The sequence below is a fragment of the Solea senegalensis genome, linkage group LG10 (genome assembly GCF_019176455.1).
Source record: "Solea senegalensis isolate Sse05_10M linkage group LG10, IFAPA_SoseM_1, whole genome shotgun sequence".
NCBI classification, from domain to species: domain Eukaryota; kingdom Metazoa; phylum Chordata; class Actinopteri; order Pleuronectiformes; family Soleidae; genus Solea; species Solea senegalensis.
Window position 1 is genome coordinate 22,793,496 of NC_058030.1, and position 22,709 is coordinate 22,816,204.

The 22,709-nt window shown below is 39.5% G+C and overlaps 1 protein-coding gene across 2 annotated transcripts; it reads left to right on the top strand.

Moving 5' to 3' along the window:
- The first annotated feature begins 512 nt into the window (after positions 1-512).
- ppp6r2b (protein phosphatase 6, regulatory subunit 2b) lies at positions 513-22,251 on the top strand. Of its 2 annotated transcripts, XM_044036119.1 has the most exons (26): positions 790-1,032; positions 3,165-3,306; positions 3,399-3,557; positions 3,677-3,775; positions 5,206-5,392; positions 7,908-8,045; positions 8,134-8,199; positions 9,462-9,574; positions 9,707-9,820; positions 10,305-10,425; positions 11,282-11,443; positions 11,556-11,789; positions 11,895-11,959; positions 12,039-12,154; positions 12,314-12,399; positions 13,080-13,157; positions 13,245-13,342; positions 13,427-13,484; positions 13,726-13,847; positions 13,924-14,066; positions 14,824-14,980; positions 15,285-15,364; positions 15,983-16,193; positions 17,901-17,924; positions 19,418-19,561; positions 21,615-22,251. In XM_044036119.1, the coding sequence occupies exons 3-26, from the start codon at positions 3,430-3,432 to the stop codon at positions 21,646-21,648; spliced, it is 2,778 nt and encodes a 925-aa protein (XP_043892054.1). In that variant the 5' UTR covers positions 790-1,032; positions 3,165-3,306; positions 3,399-3,429; the 3' UTR covers positions 21,649-22,251. The 2 variants fall into 2 exon arrangements, with proteins under 2 accessions (XP_043892055.1, XP_043892054.1); XM_044036120.1 differs by lacking the exons at positions 790-1,032; positions 17,901-17,924 and adding an exon at positions 513-742.
- Positions 22,252-22,709: the final 458 nt, after the last annotated feature.

The window sequence follows — 22,709 nt, forward strand, 5'->3', positions numbered from 1 at the left end:
TTCTTCTATGGAGCAAAGAATCCAGAAAACGTCCACATTTAAGAAGCTGCAAAATCAGACAACCTGTTGTAATAGTTGAAAACCCCCTTAAACCGATGAATCGATTTATCCAAAAGTTGACGATTAATTTAGTGTTAATAATCAACTGAATAACCTTTGCAGCCCTAGTACACAATGAACCATTGGTGTATTTCTGTAGCAGTGCTACAACTCCATGTAGAGGTCTGTTACATGTATTACAATGTTAAGAATTGTTTTGTTTTGTAGGCTTTGTGTAGATGAAGTCATTTCTTGAACTGATGCCATGCTTCAAAGACTTCAAAGAAAATAGATTGTTTACGTTTCCATGTGGTAGTGTGTGTGTGTGTGCGCGTGCGGGGGGGGATAAAGAGACCCACAAAGGCTCGGTCTGGCCCTGAGCGTGACAACAGATATAAACATGTCACTTGTTAATATTCAGCTTTACTTTTGATAACAGTTTGGTGTCCACCATTTTGATATTCAAGTGCGACAGGTTCCCCCCCCACCACCTCGTTTGCTTAAGCACAATTTGGTCCGTGTCAACACAGCAGTTCTTCCACCAATGGCTGTGCGTTGCATTTAATGACACTGCACCGGTCGGAAAGGCTACTAACCACGCTAACAACGCAGTAATGAAGAGCAGCCAGCCGTGGGCCACCGCCGGGTGACCGAGTTTCCGTTCAAGCCTCCAGATGACAGGCGGTAAAATGATGGAGGAAAGGTAAGAGCAGCTTCACTGAAGCGGGAGGGGGGCAACAAACAAACAAACAAACATGTGAGTGACGCACAGCGCGTTCGAGCTGTCAGGTTGACGGACGGAAGACTGGGTCAGTCAGGACATGGACATACCGAGCTACACAGCCTCCATAAATTACTGACTCACGTTAACATCGTTTTCCCCCCTCTCCGGTACCGTACTAAAATACGACGGTAGCATGAGTGAGACTTTGCTAGCGGGCCGGTTTACAGTGAACCTACGAGGCTAAGGGAAAGACGCACTGGCTGAGAGAGGTTAGTAACATCAGATAAGCTAACGTTAACACGAAAGCTAATAATATCATAATCTAATTAACTCCAGTGCACATTAATATGATTATTAACCGATTGAAAGTAGCTGAGAGTATCCATCGCCAGCAGCTGATGTCAGGATGACAGAGGCCTGACCATTGTGTGCTATTATGATTCATTTAAGACATTATATATATCTGTGTGGAAATACTGATAATATAAATAGAATAAGCTACAAGCACCTGTTTGTTTGTAGCCTTGGCCTGTTTTTCTACTGAAGTGATGGGGAAACATTCTCATATATACATAGAAATAGCAAATGTCATCAGATGAAACGTAATATAGAGAAATAATGTTTTGTTGTCCTCTCACACTGTAAAATGATACATGACCCACATGTTGTAGTGTGTGACTGCTGACTTTGCAGAATCCTAGATCATGTCTATTTTTAATCAGGCCCTTATCCACAATCTAGACAAACATCATGGGAATCGGACTAATGGGTAATTGTAGGTCTGTATCTGTGATCTGGTGTGGTTCAGGTGGATGTTAATGTGAATGTCTCTCCCTTGAGGGCTTTGTGCAGTGACAGCTTGTTGATGCAGACAAAGATGACACATCATACACTTGATTTGTTTTGTTTTGTTAATCACTGTATCTAAGAAATGCAAATGTTGAGGTGTTCAGCCCTAACTGAATTATCCACATGCACTGCAGTGGAGAACAGTGGCAGCCCAGTCACTTCTGCTGACTTTAACTCTTCTTCTGGCTCTAAGGAAGACAGATGTCCCTGGTAGCTAGAACAGGCCACTGTGGCCAAAATCATTATCGCAGTAAAAAGGTCTAATATCAGTCGATATTGAGTTTGCTCCTGAGTGAAAGTTAAAGAAAGCACTTAATTGTGGTTTTAAATTTCTATATTGATAAAAAAAAGCAGTGTGAGAAGTGGGAAAAAAATAAGTACCAGTTCTCCCCTGTATGCTTGTCTGTGTTATTAAATGAATAAACACTAAATAATGACCATATTCAATAAATGAAATAGGGCTGGAAAATGTATCAATATCATATCTGTGACATGAGACAAGATATGGTCTTAATAATAATCGTGATTCTCCTGGTTTTAACGGCTGTTGTGTTGATTATCATCATAATTATTATATTGAATACATTTGCAAAATAAATATTAGAAATGAAATATCATATAAAGATTTAAAATATACATGGAATTGACAAAGTTACATTGAAAAAAGTCACTTAATAACCCTTGACACAGAATAACACAGAATTTGACCAAGCAGGTAATATCTGAAATGAAAGATAATAACTGTAGTTTAAGATCATAAACAGTAGCTATGCATTGACAGTGTATTGTCACTCTCCTTATATAGCTTAAACATATAGCTTAAATATCCATCTGTCCGTTTTCTACCGCTTTATCACACAGTCATTTTAGAGTATCCTATTTACCTAAATATACGGCTTATATAATATCTTGATATTATCAGGCTATATCCCGATATGTGAGATATATGGGGATATAAATCTTCACAGAGGTATTACCTTTCATTTCAGATCATAAAAGTTTGTTTCTTTGGCTTTTTAATGTTAAATATGGGACATTTACATGTGTTAGAAACAATGCAATTGACTACAAATATGGTCAAATTCTGCTATAACACAAATAATTAGGCTTAAATTTATGTAAGTGTTAAGTGACTTTTTAAAATATAACTTTGATTCCATTTATTATGGCTATATAAAATATTTCATTTGTAATATTGAGTTCACAAATTTAAGTCATCACAGATGCCTTACCACAGTTTGATGATGTCCAGAATCTAAGAGCATATCTTGTCTCATGTCATAATAAAGATATATTGTTGATATATTGGCCAGCCCAACTCAAAATAGTACAATTAAGAACTGGACAACTTCAAACACTGGAAAACAAAACGTTTTGCAAAAGAATCCTAGCAATCACGTGTTGTGTCTCTTGTTTGTCTGCACAGGGCATAAATATTATTTCACTATGTATTGAACCCATGTTATATCGACACTGAAGACAGTTACGTTGATATATTATTCTGGAAACAACAGTCACATTTGTTGTCTCTGTTTTTTTGTCTCATTACCAGGTTGAAGACGTTCTCCTCTGGCTTTGTTCGTCTGCTGTTAGTATGAGTGAAGCAGGTGTTTGTGACTCTCTTATGTGATTGATGTGACTTCATTGCTGTTGTGTAACCAGACCTTACTGAGATTACCACTCCTTGTCCAAAAGTAAGAGTGTACGTTGTGTCACAAAACAAATCATTCTGCAGATAGTTGACAGAATTGTGTCATTAATTTAAGAAATGCCCATCTTTGATCAGCAGCTGAGTTTGTGCACTGGTGACGTCCACCATGTTTTGGAAGTTTGATTTGCACACGTCGTCTCACCTGGAGGCTTTACTGGACAAGGAGGATGTCACGCTCACTGAGCTTATGGATGAGGAGGATGTGCTGCAGGAGTGCAAGGCTCAGAACAGGAGGTGTGTTTACTGAGAGAAGCTAAAGAATCTGAGCAACACAAAATCACATTTCACTTTCTATTCAGTCCTGCTGGTGCGAGCTTACCTGTATGTCTTTTCTCCACATTATGAATTTCCAGACTTCTCCTGTTCTTATGCCAGGACCCATGCATGCAGGAACTGGTCTATATGATTACTACAGAGCCCCCTGCTGGTTTAGAGGAGACCAAACGCTTCAAGTAAGTTGACTAGACCGTAATAACATGTGTCCCCTTTACACCTGGCATTAAAATGCGTTTTCTGTGATCAGCTTGCAATTGGATAGCTCCTGACCACTTCTAATCAAAGGTGTAAATACATGTTGAAGACACCTTCTTCCCCTGTTTTGACAAAGAGGAGTCGATACACATGCGGCTAATATTGTTAATATGGTCAGGCACAGGACGTGGCGCTGTAGTCTGCTGCTGGAAATGTTTGCAGAGGAAAAGGTGGAGGTGAAGTAAGGTGACCGTGATCAGATGGCGGTCGGATCTTGTAAATGCATGTGGTGAAGTGCTATCTGATCACCATCCGATCACAGAAAAACACTGTGGTGTAAAAACAAATACTTGTTTTTTTGTATCCAGGCGTAGCCGGCCTGAGGCACAAGCAACAATATTTATATACTAATAATAAATAACATTTAACATATTGATGAAATGAATAGATACACACAGGAAAATTATACTATGTACACAAAATCAAGGTAATTCTGATTTCATGATCACTATACCTGCCGACTGCTCATCTGATTTTTCTGATTTCTCTGTTTTATGTCATTATTAAGGATCTAAGTATTTATGTTTTTAAGAAATTCATGTTTGTTTATTTCTCCACCTATCAAAATAGTGTTGATCTTAAGTTAGTTGGTTTTATTTTGTAGTTTAATGCACTTTTGAACATCTGTTCCCTAGTTTTGAAAACAAACACCGTTCAACTGGTTTACTTGTTTACAGCAACTGCAATGTCTGTTGTTCAGTATCACCACATTTGCAAATAAATACTAGGCCACTTTTGTGATTTTACTACCTTATAGAGCAGAGGTCTCAAAGTCACACATGGGCCGTCAAGTTGATTTTTTTGATGTGGCTCTCAAATCCGTGTTTTAATTAGTTATTTTCTGTATGTTTTTTATTCATAGAATGAATGAAATTTTGCATAATTTTCCAATGAAATGTTTTTATGGTGAACTATATATTGTTTCATAGATCATCAAAAATTGTTATTATTGTGAACTAATAATGGAATATTGTTATTTATTTCATATCACCCATCATTACTGAAGAGTTGCTTTTCCCCAAAAAGTTGGACTATTTTTCACTTGCTCCTGACCAGACTAGATGCTCAGTGGCCACCAGGTCATTTGAGTTTGAGACCCGTGTTTTAAAGTAAAAAATAAACAAGAGTCACACTGGTTTGGTGTAAATAACACAACTGAAATTAATGCTATTATTGCGTTACATTTGTAGCAATAATAGTCAAGCACAGGTGACTTCTGCTTAGGGCCCCATAAAGACTGGGCTGGCACTAGAGCTGCAACTAACTAATTAATCTGTCGATTATTTTCTTGATTAATCGTTTGGTCCATAAAATATCAGAAAACCTTAAAAAATGTCATTCACCTTTATAGGTATTCAAATATAGCATGTGAGCTGTTGACATGTGACGTGGGAGTGATCAATGATAAGCTGGGTAATGAGGAGCCTCTGCTGGAAACTCTGTATGCCTTCCTGGAGCAACCGTCCCCACTTAACCCCCTCCTGGCATCGTTCTTCAGCAAGACGATTGGGAACCTCATCACACGGAAGACTGAGCAGGTATGCACACACACATACACGCACACACTTTTCCTTTGTGGGATTCTAGGTGCAGTCCAGAGTTTCCCTCTTTAGTGCAAAAGTTTAAGTCTTCTTTAACTATATGTACAGAGAGAAATAGTGCTGTATCAGGGGGAAGAGCTGGGGCCAGGCTCTCACTCCTGCTCAGGGTGGTTGTAGTGCATAAGAATCCCTTTCCTGTCACAGCAGTTCACAAATCCTGCTGCTGTGTTTGCACATTGTTTTACTTCAGCCAGCAGGTTTGGAAGTTTGGTGTAATCAGTCAGGTTTTCCAAAGTCTCTGGGTGTTTGTGATCTGGGTCTTGGTACAGTTAGCAGGTTGTTAGGAAGTGCAGCTTCATCTCCACCACATTTTGTGTGCAGTAATGTTAAATGGTCTGTATTTATAAAGTGCTTTTCTAGTCTTGATGACCACTCAAAGCTGCTTTACACTACAGTTTTTGCCATTCACCCATTCACTCCTACTTTCATAAAGTACATCTATGTACAGTATCACTCATCTTTCATACCCAGTCACTCGCTGCCGGCACAGCCACCAGGAGCAACATGGGGTTAAGTGTCTCGCCAAAGGACACATCGGCATGTAGACTAGTGGAGCCGAGAATAAAACCCACAACCTTCAAGTTGAAAGATGACTACTGTCTGTCCTCTTTTAATTCTGTGTGCAATAAGCCTGTACCACTGCACGCAACATGTACTTTCCATAGGGAAAGGTGTATATTATATATTTACGTAAATATCTTATTAAGTGTTTTAAATATTCCTATGTTATGTATAAGAGATGAGCCAATACAATACTTTATATCAGTATAAAAAAAATGCAAAATCCACCTGTTAATCACACAGACTGTAAAAATGCAAATAAAAATCAGCCACAGCATTTTAGCTGAGTCATGTTTTAGGTGTATATGTTTATTTCTTCTCGATGGGGGAAGAATATTTGTTACACAGTTGGAAAATGATGTCTTTTATCATTGCTTGAAATGGTTATGTGTTAAATGTATCAACACAAATGTATTATTCACAGCTTTGTAGTTTAAAAGATGTAAAATGTCTGTATCAGACTGATATCAGAATCTGTAGATACTCAAAGTTTGTGATATTGGTATCAGATATGAAAGAGTTATATCAGGCCATTCCTAATTCAAAGTTTTTACCCGTTCTATTTTTATTTTCTTTTTTATAGTGTTATTGTTAGTTTATGTTGTTGTAACAAGTGAAGTTTTTCCACACTGTGGGTTTAAAAAAAGGTTAAACTCTTCTAATCTTATTATAGAAATATTTCTACCTCTCTTGCTTTCGTGACATGGGGATATATTTTGGGTGTAAATGTTTGCATTTGTTTTTATGTTGTTTTTTAACTTTATGTGTGTTAGTGTTATGTTGGCATTATCTGTAGGTTGTGAATATGTGTGCACACATAGCTTTAGCTAATGCATTTTACAGATGTATTACCTCTAATTGGCCCTGTGAGACTTTCAGTGAGACATCTCTGAGGACACCTACTGTATCTTACCGGAGACAGCTGAGTTGTTAATGCTAGTGACAGGTTTGAAATGCTCAGCCCTGCAGCTGAAGATCATGATTACAGTATCCACAGGACCCCATGGGACCCTGTGTGACAGGTGAGAAGTGGATTCAGAACCAGCAAGCCTTACACACATCGTTCTGTCTGCCAGGTAGGACCTGAACCATTCAGGAGCAGTAACACAAGTGCCCACTAGGCACTGTAAGCGTGATAGTAAAATCACCACTGTGTCCCCACTGTATCAAAAGCAGCAGTGAGGTCAAGCAGAACAAGAACAACATAATTACCAGAATTAGAAGCCAGTAGGATGTCATTAAAGACCTTTAACAATCAAGACCTGGTTTCTTAATCATGGGGTTGCACTACTGCATGTTTGCACTTGCACAGGCACCACATCAGGAGACAGACTGCTGTGAATAATGGCAAGAACTGACTGACTTATGCTCAAACTGATCAAAAACAGCAGAACAAAGGACATAGACAGCAGAGTCAGAAGCAGGAGCTAATATGAGAGCCCTAGTGGAGGCTTCCACACAGACAGCCTGTGGGACATTAAGAACAGAGTCAATTGTTTTAAATAATACACATGGTTTATGGTGGTTGGACAAAATTATGTTAAAGTGTTCCCTTTTATCTTCTTTAAGAGATGCCCCATCCACGTTTGTTCTCAGTGCTGTGAATAAATGGAGAAATCCTGTACTTCTAACATTTCAGTGACGTTTTGTTTTCTTCAGTTGGACAGACAATGTGACATATCGCTATATGATTGTCTCGCAATCCATTGATTATCACAGAATTATCACATGGTGGAGCATGTATCACATATCGTATCATATAGTGAGTTTCCCTGTGATTCCCACCCTTACTCAGGATAATATTATTTCAGTGAACCAGTAAACTAAAGTTTTGACCACAGGGATATCATTTTCTGTGTGTGTGTGTATGTGTTTCCTCTGTTGTGATTAGGTGATTAGTTTCCTGCGACGGAAAGAGGGATTCCTTTCCTTGGTCCTGAAGCACATTGATACATCAGCCATGATGGATGTGCTCCTACGACTTATCAGCTGTGTGGAGCCACCACTGCTGCGGCTGGAGACTCTAACTGTACGAGACAAATGGACCCAGCTTTATACTTTGACAGATTATACAATGATATTGTGTTATGGTTAATCTCATTTTTCTTTCTCAACAGTGGCTGAATGATAAGAAGCTGGCCCAGAGACTCATAGAGCTCATTCACCCTGAAAGAGATGAAGAGGTAGGATGGCCTTTCGATATTTTACAAATGTAAAACAGGATGGGCTGAGAAGTTCATAGGTCAACCATGATGCAAGTGGTCGAATCTGAACAAAATGGACTTTATTTTTCAACGGTCTGCTGTACTTGCTTCTCCCATCAGTGTTGCAGCACTTACTCCACTGAGTAGTAGTAGTAACAGTTCGGTTTGGTACTGTACAGTGCATATTTTTTGCATTTTTACATGATGGAAACACAGCATTAGATGTCCTTGGCATAGAAGTATCAGCATGGACTGCCTTTTTATCTCTGTCTCAAAGTGGTGGACCCGACACTCATCCTGGGTAAGAAAACTGGATCCGCTTCAAAACCAAGTGCCAAGTTCCCCTGTGACATGAGCAGCCTGGTTTGCTTTTTCAGGGTCGAAAGCTGTGGCACCCACCGAGTGAAAACCTTCCACACGCCAAGTTTGTTGTTCAGGATGTTCTCTACTCCATGGGAGATGCTTACAGCATTGGCTTAATAATCAAACATCTGTGGGTTCACCACATGGTTTTCTTAGGTTGTGGCTGTGGCAGGACGTCCAGACCTTGGGTCATCTAAGGCTATCCCTACTGTGCATACTGCCTTTTTGTTTATACCTGTTGTGCTGTGTGCCATTGCTACGTTACGTCTCAGTCCTTATGATGCATGCAGAGATGTGCTGTGTTATGCTACACACTCATAACATAACATACACACTGTGAGAAACTCACGGGGGAAAGCAAAAAAAAAAAAGCAGGAGGGCGTTCGAGTTCAGCCGATGTGTTTGCCCAAATCAGCAGTTGCCATGGTTACTATTGGTTGGCAGCAGCTTTGGGTTAGTGGGAGGAGGTAACGTGTAATACTACAACACTTGTGTTTTTTGTTTCCCCCCTCCGGCACACTTGCAGGGTGTCACACTGGGGGCCGTGGTTGAATCCTTGATTCCAACTTTGCTTTTGAAGGTTGAGATAGCGGCGGCGTCTCGATCAATATTTGAGTTACAATCAAGATTGTAACACCCTAATCATCCCCTAATGTAGCAACCATATCAGCATGAATGTCCCCGAGGGCTAAGATGTGGGTTTATCTGGAAGGAAACAATGCAGCTAGTATCACGGAAGGTTGAATTTAATGCATACCAAGTTTCATTGCTCTGGCATTGCTCCTTCCTTGTCATCCTATGGACTTTTTAGCCCCCCCTTGTATTATATAATGTCCACATAATGAATTTCAATGTGTGTGTGCATATTTCTCTCACAGAGGCAGTCCAATGCATCTCAGACTTTGTGTGACATCATACGTCTGAGCAGAGACCAGGCCAATCAGCTCCAAGAGCTTTCACAGCCTGACCCTCTGCTGACTGTGCTGGAGTCGTAAGTCAGACATAATTATGATATTCCAACACACACACACACACACACTGATGACTATATATATATATATATATATATATATATATATATATATATATATATATATATATATATGTTCCATTGTTTCTCCAGACAGGAGTGTGTGCAGCAGTTGTTGCAGAATATGTTCTCAGGAGAGAGGACTGAGAGCTGTATTGTCAATGGGATTCAAGTACTTCTCACCTTGCTGGAGATCAGGAGGCCTGTGTGAGTGAGACGCTTGAAAGCAATTTTTATACCACCTTATAAATAACATTGCTACACAAGACTCATTCACTGATGTTCATTTTCAGTTGATCCCAGGCGTAGATAACGTTTTCTGAAATTGTCTCCGCATGTATGCCGTTATATTTGGGCCACATTAGTGAAGAGATTGGCTGTTTTGTCTCCATTCACAACGCTTCCATAACGCGCCAAATGAGTAGGATATTCAGGTTCTTAAATGTGAATATTTTCTACTTTCTAGTCAGTTTTCAGAAATATTCACATTTAAGAAGCTGAATAATTACAGAAAGTAGTCAATTAAATGATCAAATGAAATTATTTTTTGCTTGCGTATAATTTCTCTTCAAAATATAATTTCTGTGCTTGTAAAATATATTTTTTCTGTGCTCAAAATCTCATGTTGTTCCTTCACGAATGTGGCCCTATGGATCTGTATTAATATGTGTTTGGTGTGTGTTTATGACAGGGTGGACGGTGTAATGGATGCTCAGGGATTTGAGAGAAGTTACACTGTTAACAGCAGCATTCTGTTGGCCATTGAACCACATCTGGTACATTTCCACCAGCTACTTCTGGAGCCACCGAAGGTACAGAAACAGTTTTCCTACATAAACATGTATTTAATAACATATTTGTTTCATTTCATATAAATATTGAGCACAAAAAACAGTGCTCAGTTTGGAGAATCTTGCATTCAGTGGTGTCGTCAACATGATCAGTGGTCGCGTTAAACTTTTTAGCTCTCTGTCATTTTGACAGACAGGGTTATAAAAAGTCAATTTTTAAGCGTCATTTTAATTTAGATTTTTTAATGATAAAGACGCATTTTACAGAACCGCTCTGGTGACATTTGATTAAAAAAATAACGAGGTAATAATGCGTGGCTGTAATAATGTGCGATAATTGGCAAATTCACAATGCACACTCAGAAGCCCATCTCTGCTTGTTACACATGCAGAGACGGGTTTCTGCGAGCACCAGAGTACTATATCTGTCTAGTAGTATTTCATTTTCAAAAACAACCCAACCACGGCGCTTAAAGTCTGCTGGCACAGATTTAAACACAATTAAAATATCTAAACTAGACTAAATTATTAGAAAATGATCTATCTGTCTGGTCCCCAAAGTGTCTTCTGGCTCTTTGACAAATATAGTTGGTGACCCCTGCCCTGTGCCCTGTGTCATCTTTCACACTGCACTTACCTGAGCTGTGTGGTAAAGATGTTTGTTAACTGGAAACCTGTTTTAAACAAGTCATCGTGTTTGTCTCATTTCTTTAAGATATTATGTGCAACAGAACATTCCTGCATTCAAATATGTAAAACAATGAGTGTGGCAATTGAAATATTTAAACTTTGTTCAAGCCTCTTTTACAGTTACTATGTTTGATTTACTGCCAAGTAGATGTACAGTGATTGGAACATTCTCCTTGCGTGTGTTTAGAGAAGTCCTATGCTGACTACCCTGGGTGTGCTGGAGGAACCACTGGGAAACACTCGTCTCCATGTAGCCAGACTAGTTGCCTCTCTGCTATATACCAGCTCTGCTAGCCATGCAGTCGTAGCACAGGAACTCTGCAGACTCAACACGATGGACCTCCTGCTGGTATGATGAGCAAAACAACAATTTGTTGCTGTTGTTTTAAAAAAAAACGCAAAAAAAAACTCTATTGTAAAAATTTATAAATGTTTTTGAAAAAAATGTATACTTTTTTAAGGACTTGTTCTTCAAGTACACATGGAACAACTTCTTGCACCTCCAAGTGGAGCTTTGCGTTGCAGCCATACTGCGGCCCTGTGCCCATGAAATGAGACTTCAGACTTGCTTGGGGTCCCAGGATAAACTCAAGCCTCAACAGGATGCATCACAAGAGCAGACTTTGACCGAGACGGCCACATCTGAACCTTCAGACACCCCTGAAAACTCTGCTCATACATTAATGGTGACTCATGTAAGCATCTCTCTGTGTGTGTGTTTTTCCATCGACTGGATGAGCCATTGTTGTGGCTCTTTCTGAATTAAATAATTCCATTGTCTTCTTGTTTTGTCTCTCAAGTTGTTTCAGCACTGCCACCTTGTCCAGAGGATTCTTGAGGCTTGGGAGGAGAATGATAAAATACAGTAGGAAACCAAAATCATGTTCAATGTTTTTATAATGAGCACAAATGTTTGTTACTCAGCGTTTTGCTTCTGCTTCCAGGTCAGAAGGTGGTATGAGAAGAGGGTACATGGGACATCTGACCAGAATTGCTAACACAGTTGTCCACAACCTGGAGAAAGGTCCGGTTCACATGCAGATTAGTAACCTCATCACAGGTGTGTGTGGCAAAACTCTGAAACATCTGACACAAGTTAATCATACATGCAAGGAAGTGACAAAAATAGTAAAAAACTGATGCATGTGTCTCAGCTGAAATAATGTCATAATAGAAAACAAAAGTATTTGTTTTTTGGTTTATTTTGGGGGGGATTTAGATTTACCAGAAGACTACAGAGGACGCTGGGAAACCTTTGTGGACCAGACTCTGTCAGAGACGAATAGGAAGAACACCATAGACCTGGTAAACATGAAAACGTGCATCAGAATTAAAAAATAATTAAAGGTGCCGTGTGTATGATTCATGGGGAATATGTCAGACTCACTGGTACTTGTGGTAATGCTCTACCACACTGGTTCCACCAGCTGTCAAAGTAACACCATTATCACTGACATGTAAATAGGCCGAGCACAGGAGGCGGATTTATTCCCAATAAGATAATTTACTGTCTCATCATCCTCCTCTTCCTCACATATACTTCAGACACTGGTGTAGTGAAATTAGATTAACATAGAGCAAGTAATAATGACTCATCATTATTATTTAATTTATTGTTATTTGTTATTTGTTATTTGAACACTGGAGTGTTTCATTTTCACTCCAGTCAAAATCCTCAGCTCCACTCCGTTCACATACACTGGTATATACAGTACAGCAGTATTTGTGTACCACAGTTTGAGAATCCATTTCTGAATATTGAAATTAAGCTGACTTAAAATATTATATCACAAATTATACCTGTCAGAAAAAAAATCACATTTACATTCTCCAAATCGTTTAGCCGTAGTAACACATCTTACATTATTTAAGGTTTTTCCAGCTATTAATGGTCTGAGTTGTTGGTGCAGCCTTGTGGATGATATGACTGAATCTAATTTTAAAACCCGGCCATAGTTCATTTGTTGTGGTGTTTCCGTGCTTAGGTCGGCACAGGAAACCCACGTCCTTCCTCAGAGGATGACATGGAGAGCCCCTTCCCCAAAGAACTGACACTACAGCAGGTACACGTGCAAATACACACACACACACACACAGAAGGCTGTTATTAAAGATAGTAAGATAATTCAACACTGTAATGTTTATTTTAGGCTTTTTCGGACTACCAGATTCAGCAGATGACCGCTAACTTTGTGGATCAGTTTGGCTTCAATGATGAGGAGTTCACCGATCATGACGACAGCATTGGGTAAATGCAACGATGATTCTTTTCTTTGTGTTGTTGTAACGTTGTCATTGTATGTTGATGAAGTGATTTTTGCCATCATTTCAGAGCGACATTTGACCGGATTGCAGAAATAAATATCAACATTGATGCAGGCCAGGACAGTGTGAGTTAATTATTCATTAATTATTCACACAAGCTGAATCACAGATTTTTTTCTGTGATGTTTTATTTCTCTTTGTTGCAGTAATGATTTTTATGAGTCTGGTCAATACACTTCAATTTCTTACTACTTCTGACAGTTTTATGTGTCATTGATTTGAATCAATGTGAGCAAATGTATTGTTTAATTCAGATTTAAATATTAAACGTTATTTAGTCAGTATTGGCATTCTTGTTCTTTCCAGGCTAACACAGCTGTGTTTGAGGCCTGTTCCAAGGAGAGGATTCAGCCCTTTGATGATGATGAAGAGGACATTTGGGAGGAGAAAGTCACTAACTATGCAACACAAATAAAGTCCCGAAACAGGTAGAAAGACGAGCAGAAATGCTGATGCATGTGGAAGTGATTTATTTGAAGTAATTCTTTTTGTTTTCGTTTGAAGGTTTGGTGGGTCACAGTCCTCTCAGAGCCCAGCAGCCACTGAAGCCTCTGACAGAACAGCAGGCTCAGACTCAGAGGAAGAAGAGGAGCCCAAAGATGAGCCAGATCCTTTCTCAAGCCAAGGCCAGACTGAAGCGGCAAAGAGTGAGATATGTTGTATTGTAAAGCACATTTGCTTTTGTGGACGTATCAGAACTAGGGATGCACCGATACCAGTATTGGATCCACTTTACTTACTATATCCAAGTGAGCTGAGCATGTGTGTGGCAATACACATGCTCAGCTGTGTATTGCCACACAGCTGAGCATGTGTCGCAGTGTCAGCAGTTTGGAAATACTTTAAGAAAAGTGATGACAACAAAATTAGAGCAGACTATAACCTGTGCTTCGATAGACTGTCAAGAGGAGGAAGAGAAGTTATTTAAGAAAACATCTAAAGAACCAACACGACACACAGCAAAGGATTTGACACTAAATGTTAAGTCTAATTCAAATCTGTTCCTGCACTTTTTCTCAGCTAAAAATGTGGTGTTCCATTATAAAAGGTTTTCTTCTAGGTTGTTGAATATATCACAATGTAAATACCTGGAAATAAAAGCTGAAATGCTGATCGCTTATCTTAAATTCATCTTTTGATGTCAAACCCAACCCACTCTTCCGATACTTTTGGAGACCTGTAAATGTTTAAACAGCAGCAAAAGTATCTAATGTTGTATTTTTCAAATTCATTTTTAAGCGGTAATGGTATCATTAAATACTCGGTATTGCCAAGTACTCAAATTTAAGTCATCGTACTTGTACTTCAGAAAACAGTGGTGTCGCTGCATCTCTAATCAGAACTGAAACAGGTTTTTAGTAAGAGCCTCATACATTATGTGTATGGTGCTGTGTTCATGTGCAGCCACCAGCTGGATAGCAGACTTTGGGGAGGTGAACTCCAAAGCCCCAGCAGCAGGAGCGACTTTTGCAGCGTGGGACACTCCAGTCTCACAACCAGCTGCCACAAATGCAGAGGAGAAAGGCTGGGCCAAGTTCACAGACTTCCAGCCATTTTGTTGGTGAGTGCGAGCGTGGAGTAAATACCCACATTATAGTTTTATAACACTGAAGTGATAGCATTTCTCCCCTAAGTCTTACAAGTCCTAGTTGAATAATATTGTTTAAAATTACAGTGTGTTTTTGCCAATCGCAAATCTTACCAATCAAATGATCTTTTATTTATTTTATTAACTGTGGGAGAGGAAGAGGAAAGACATAGTTGTTACATTTCATGTTTGTTATTTATTGGGTCGCATCAAACATAAGGAAACATGTGAGTGTGTATTCATAGTGTTTTTTTCTTGTGTCTTATTATTTTCTCAGCTCTGAAACAGGTCCCAGATGCAGTTCTCCTGTGGACTCAGAGCTCAGCGGATCACACAACACCAAACCAAACCAGAACCGTGAGTTACCGCTACATGACTCGAGGCTAAAACATATATGCAAAACTTACACTTTTGTCCATCATGTGTACAATGTCTGTTCAACTTCATTTGTCCACACAAGGTATTATTTTTAAAATACACAACATGTTTATTTATTTCAATTTCCAGTGTGTTAAATACTTTGTATTTGGCAGAAATTGAAGTTAAAACAATTCTAAAGTAATTATAGTTAAGTAAACAATCACTGGGATTGCATGATTTGTTGTTTTTCGAGCCAGGAGCCAGGTCTACGGACATTTTGGAACACCATGTTATACAGTAGCCCACAGTTAAACATCTTTTGAGTTTTGATGCTAACTGAATGCTACATGTAGGTTCTCCAACACATTTTGGGAGGGAAGAGTGAGGTGAAGGATATTCAGCTGCAAAATGAAACTTTACTTGCTAAGTTTTACACACTGGACCTTTTAAGTTGACAATTTTAGTGATTGTAGGAGATATATTGATAAATGCATGGCGCATAAATACATTTCTTAAATATCCTGTGACCTTTTTAAGATGTAACCAGATGAAAGACTTTTTCTTTGAAGCATTACAGTCAAGATGAAGGCTGATTTCTCACGTCTCTGTCTGCAGCATGTGTGTGGAGTGTGTGTGTGGCAAGAAAGGCTCCGCTGGTGGCATCTGACAGCTCCTCGTCCAGCAGCTCCGACAGCGACGAGGAAGAAGGAAAGACGACGTCTACATCCAGTGAGACGGTCACCATGGAGACAATCACCACTGGCACGGGCAAGGAGACCATCCAGCTCACCATGGATGCTAAACACGAGAGGGCAGTCTTCACCAGGTATGTATGCTCATAAACAAATGACAAGCATCAACTCTTAATGATTAAAGCAATATATACTTCTTTATAGATCCTTTCTTTCCCTTCCTCCTGCACACATTCTGCCCAAACAGTTAAAGTCCCCGTTCAGACCTGGTATTAACAATCTGAATGATCTGATCATGGATATCCAGATCCAGAGAGACAGTGGAGGTGAATCACTGCTATGAAACGTGCTCACAGCGAGCAGGTGAATCCTGACTGACATACAGGTCCACACAACAATGTTAACACAGCAATTATTTACATTACTCTGCCTGTTGCCAATGCTAACGTGACACTTATCCTTCCAGTGACAACAACACTATCTTTAGCCGGTAGACTCCAGAGTTGAATGTTTGTCACAAAGCCAGATTGCGTCCATTCGTTTCCCTCCAGGCTCTCGTTAACTTTCACGAAGGGAAGTTAATCAGGAAGTTGAAGATGTCAGGATACTGCAGGTCTGGAATAATGTCCTCTCCGGCTGTTTCCAAACTCATAAAAAGCACACCAGGGGCATTATAAGGATCACATATATTCAGTCAGTTAAGTTTTGCGATATATCATTCGATCTATGCGGATTTACAGTTGACAGGTTGTAACTTGTTCATTTTAGCAGCATCTTAGGGTCATAAAGTCATGTGACCTGCAGAGCTCTATAGAAGCAATAGTCAAGGCAAACGGTCCAAATTAATTTCTGATATTATTTGCTAGTAACATAAGTCTGTCAACCTCAGACTTATCAGACTGATCAGGATCGAGTGCGGCTCTCTTTTTATTTACAATATTACCTTAGGATGAGAACACATGCTCAAAGCACACAGATGTCCCTGTAAAACACACAGATTTATGAGCCGTCTTACAGAGAGTATTAGGTTAGTAGTCTGTCCACCAAAGCAGGGGATGTACTGTAGACTTGCATATAATATGGTAGGAAACCTTCTCAGGGGGCTACTACGTACATGTAAATAGGCGCTTATGAGATGGCAGCCTGGGGTGGAGTGGCTCAGTGATTAAGACCAGTACCCAGTGTGCAAAAGATTTCATGGTCGCAAGTTCAACTCCACCCCTGGCAGGTTGTACTCAATTCCCTTGTAAGTCGCTTTGGATAAAAGCGTCTGCTAAATGACATGTAATGTAATTTCCAACACATAATTACAGTTCAAACATGAACTTTACATCCCTCACTCGAAATAATATCGAATTTTGAATAAAAAGTTCAGGTCTGAATGGCCCCAATGTGTCCTGAATGTGTTCTCAGGTCTGACCATAGAAACCGTCATTAAAAATTCCTCTTCAGGTGACGACATCTAACCAGTGCTAGTTTGAATTCTTTTGGTTTTTTGTTTTTTTTAACACTAATCAGCACTCATACATTTGTTTATTTACAGCCACTAATACTGATCATCACTGATCAGTTTTGGTTAAAAATGGTTTAACGTTACAACTCTGTCATGCATGCACATACACACATGCTCACACGGACACACTGACAGTGGACTTATCTGTACAGTCAAAAACATAATTTTGCTCTGTAAAACAATTATGCAGCTAGATCATATGTGGTCACATGATCCAGAGAGCCTTTTAATGCCTTTAAAGGGCCTTTCTTCCACCTCCTTTGTATTTCTGCTGATGTCGTCCTACTCCTGTTCTTTTCCCTCCTTTCTCATCTCCCTTTGACACCAGAATATTCAGACCCGCAGTCAGATGGTATGTCTCTCCCTCTGGAGTGTGGAATGCTTTACAGAAATTGTATGAAGGATTTTCATGGCCATCAGAAGCACAGATGTGCCATGTGTTTGTTTGCTTGTGTTTAACAGGATGCAGCGTTAACAATCCCTTGTGTATAATAAAAAGAGCTTAATTCATCAAACACGTACTAACCCATAATTGGTGACATGCTGGCCCCTATGCTAGGCTCATCCCATACACTCATCTGATTGAGATGCATGGAGTGGTTACATTGGAGCAGACGATTGTTTGTATTAAAGGTCCAGTGTGTAAGAATGAGCAGTAGTAGTGACATCTAATGGAATGAGGACTCCTTCATTCACCCCTCCCTTACCTGAGTGATGAAGTTAAATCCAGTGGCCTTCTCACACCAGACATGATGTCATTCATCTTTCTGGTACATTCATCTGGACTTTTGGAGCCCTCACACATGACATGCTGGTGGAGATGACACATACCCATGTGCCGGGCACATGCCAGACACCCTATGTTGACATTAAGCCAAGCTTCAACACAACTGTGTGATTCCCAAATACCTCTGGTCTCAACACCATGAAACTGTCCACTCAGCACTGTAGTCATCACATGATTCTGTTGCCTTACTTATCAAATTACACTAACAACTGAATGCTGTGTGTTATTACTCACTGACCTAACACTGGTGACTTAATGGGGGTCGATATTAGGCATTTTGTCAGTCTTCCTCTGGGCCATTTGCTTTTCAAATAGCTGAGAACAACACATCTCTAACTGTAATTTAATTTAATTAAAACTGTTTATTATGTATGAAATGTATTAATTTTTTAATTAAACTTCATGTAGAAAGAGTTAAGTATCGATAAGCATCAAAGGCATTTAAAAATAGTTTTGTGTTGCACATATAAAAAGTTGACAGATTTGTGTTTTTACTGTAAATACATATCGGCTCCAATTATTGGTTATTGGCCTCGCTAGCTAGCAATAATAAAGCTAGCTAGCAAAATCTTTTGATCTTGGCCCTGGAAAAACCCACTAACACCGCTAACAGTTTGTCAAATGGCATGCTAAGAACAAAGGTTGCTACCAATCCAAACATCCTAACAAATCAGTACATGAGCAAGTTACTAACCAACAGTGCACCTACAGGCATGATGCCACGATGCCTCTGCTGCATCCTCCTGGAGGATGCCTGCCATAAATAAATAATGTTTTACCTCCTAGTAAAACAGGGCTCTTCTTAGTTGGTCATATAGTATAATTTATGTGACTCTGTCTATTTCATAATCCAACATTTATGATACTACTGGGAGCTAACTACCTTTCAAAGAAACCCTCCAGCTCTCATAGGTTCTGGCCAGTTACAGACCAGTGTGGACAGAAACAGACAACTATGGTGATTCAGCCAATAGTATCTGCATTAGGATCACTCATTTCAGATCATGGCTATTGTTCTAGTTGTTTTATTGTGTCGTTTGTTTTTCTCTTGTCTTCAGTGAAGTGGGTAAGGTGCCAGTAGCGGGGATCTCTGTAGAAGATACAGGGAAACACCATGAGAAGGACACTAAAGTAGGAAAGAAACATGGAGACTGTACCAACCCAACTACTGCCAGTTTATCCACCCAGGCTGCCTCCACACGGTAACTATGTGTGTGTCTCGATGACCATTTAAAGCACCTTACATAGCAGGTTTGCCATTAATAACACCCATGCACACAACACAAAGTTTCACTCATTTTTTTCAATTACATTAACACATCATAAATCATATGACGTGTTTCCACCGGCTTGCCTCGGCACGGTTAAGTTGCGTTTCCACTTCCACTTGCGTTTTTTTGGTACCTGCTCTGGTGAGGTTCCAAGTGACCTGAGGAATGACGTTGATGCGTGACGTCGTCAAACCGCCGGCCACTGATTGATCAGAGCGCAGATTGATCTGACACAAGAATCAAGCCAAACAATGCCGAACTGTCCATCAGATAAAAAGACTTAACAATCCTAAAAACGTGGCTTAATCTCCAACAATTACCAGGGAAATGTCTAAAATATTCAGTATTTAACAGAGGAGTCTGGTGTATTTAGCGACAACAATGCTGATCACGAGCGACATCACAAACCCTGCCGCTGTATTTCATTCCAGTGACTGTGTGAGACAGAGTTTGTGCTCCGGTCATAGAGGAAGTACTGAACTCATTTTTTTCATGAACTGATTCTAATGATTCAGTTACACTGAAAACAACTGCTTTACAAGTCACTAGTCACTCATTTTTGTGTGTAAAACGAATTCACTGCTGTTTCATGTAGTGATTACTTTGCCCACGTTGAGTAGGTCCTTTTTTTGTAGTGGAAAACCAACCTGTGCCATGCTGTGGTGAGGCGAGGTGGCGAGGTGAGCTGGGACCATAGTGGATAAGGGCCAATACCCATCTGCACGCTGTCAACACATATCTTAAATGCTCTAAATACACGGGAAAGCACCTCTCAACCTATCACAAGTAGGGTCAGACTTCCTGTTTATGTGTGGCACTTCCAGTATTGGTTGCCTTCACGTATCTGAACAGAGCGCGTCTCTTTTATGGCAATGTTGTGCAAACACTCGTAACTATCAATAAACATGAAGAAGTGACTTCATTTAATGTGAGGATATTTTTCATAATTCTGTGCTGTTGCTCAGTTTGGACGTTTGAATAAATGAATGAATGAAATGTATTCATGTTCCATTAAAGCCTTTCACTTAAACCCACTGCTGTTTTAACAACACCAGACTGCACACATGATACCTGTTATCTGTTAAAGTTGTTGTCCTGTCTGCTGCGTAAAGCTACACAACTACTGACAGGAAATTCCAAACCGTCTACGTACATGTAATCTTGATCTAAAATCTAAAAATGTCACTCCGGTGTACCCGGGCAAGGGCCTTGGTACTGGCATGCTGAAATATTAACATCACTAGTTAAACCCATGTTGTTGTTGTTTTTTGTCATGACAAGTCAATATGTACCACATACCAAAAATTTATAAAAATCTATACACTCACTGGCCAGTTTATTAGGTATACTAGACCTCTAATAGTGTCATTAGTGGTCTTTCTGCTGCTGTAGCCCGTGTGCTTCAAAGTTTAATCCTTGCTCTCTCACCTGTGGCATCAACAAGGCATTTTCTCCCAGAGAACTGCTGCTCACTGGATATTTATTCAGCATGCGTAAATGCAGTTGCTGACATGTGGTTGGCTTATTAGATAGAAAGATTTACTTTAGTTACATTACCTGATAATAAATGGGCTGGTGAGTGTGTTGCTCAAATTAATCTTTTAGCCTTTTACAGCCTTGGTTATTTTCATATTTGAGCTCATTGACTACAATAAGTGCGTATGGTGCTGTTTTTTTTATTTTATTGTATCCTTGTATATTTTATTGTATAGTTCGATTTATGTGCAATTGACTGCTGTATAATTCTGAATGACTATCATAAAAGTTTATCTAGTCTGCCATGGCACGGTTTCTATGCACACCGTCAATTTAAACATATGCCTGAAATAAAAAATATATTTAATTTCATTAAAACTGATCATACAGTTAGATTGATATCACTACATAAAAAGTGTTATGGTGACGCTTCGTGAAGATAAGTGTAAATTAAAAGCAGACTAACTCTCTGCCTCTTTCTCTTTCTAATTTGTTTCAAACCTTACAGAGAGAAGGAGCCCTCTGCTAATGGACCAGCCTAATGATGCCATAGAGGGACACACACACGCGCGCACACACACAATTGTGTGCATCTCCAGTTCATTCAACACATAGCCATGGCCATGACTCCTCCGCTTCCTGTTAGCAGCTCTTCATTTCCCTTTTTCTGTGTCCAAAGGAAGATCCCAAATGTCAAACAGCTCTGAACAGTATGTATGATGGATTCCACAGACACACACGTGGGATGACTCTGTCTCCACTGCACTTAAGGAATCAGGACATAATTAAACCTGGTGCACTTCAGAGGAGAATGTGCATCTTGAATAACTTTTGCCAGACACCTGGCAGCCAAATTGTGTTACATACAAATTTTTGGGAAGTAAGACACTGAGTGTCCGAGTGCCGGCTATAGTACTTTAATCTCAAGAAGGTTTTGATCTTTTTATGAATTCAGCTTCAGAATATTAGTTTGTTCTAAATCACAGCCCAGTGGACTTTTTCTAGAAATAAGCATTTGACTGTTTACACTTTGGTAAAGGAATTATAATGAAATTATCAGCCAAGATTACAAAAGCCAAGTTGCTTGCAAAACTCCTAGCTGCCACAGATTAGTGCTACTGTGCAAATTATAATCATTTGGCTCCCCACCTGAACCTGTACAACTCCATATGTGAATGATTTGCTTTTGGATCAAAAAAAGCTCCCTCTTTTTCTTCCTCTGGGAGCATCATGTGTCATTTCCTCCTCAAACCTCAGAGAGAATCTTGTCGTTTAGAGTGTGAAGTAAGTGTGCGTGCATGTGTGTGTGTGTGTTTCAGCACGGTTAAAGGTACAAGAGTGCATTCTCAGGTCTAAGGTGAGGTGCAGTCACAAAGAAAGCACATGTGTAACGCACACAGACACATACACACACACACACACACACAAACTTTAAAAGACGGTGACATCACTTCATATCACCCTCAGAACTGTTTAAATATAATATTGTGGAATTTGAACCTGTATTAGGTTGTGGCTATTCTTGGTAACATGTAAACGTAATATAAATGTAAACAGTACATATATATAAATATATAAACATTATATCTATTTTTGGAATAAA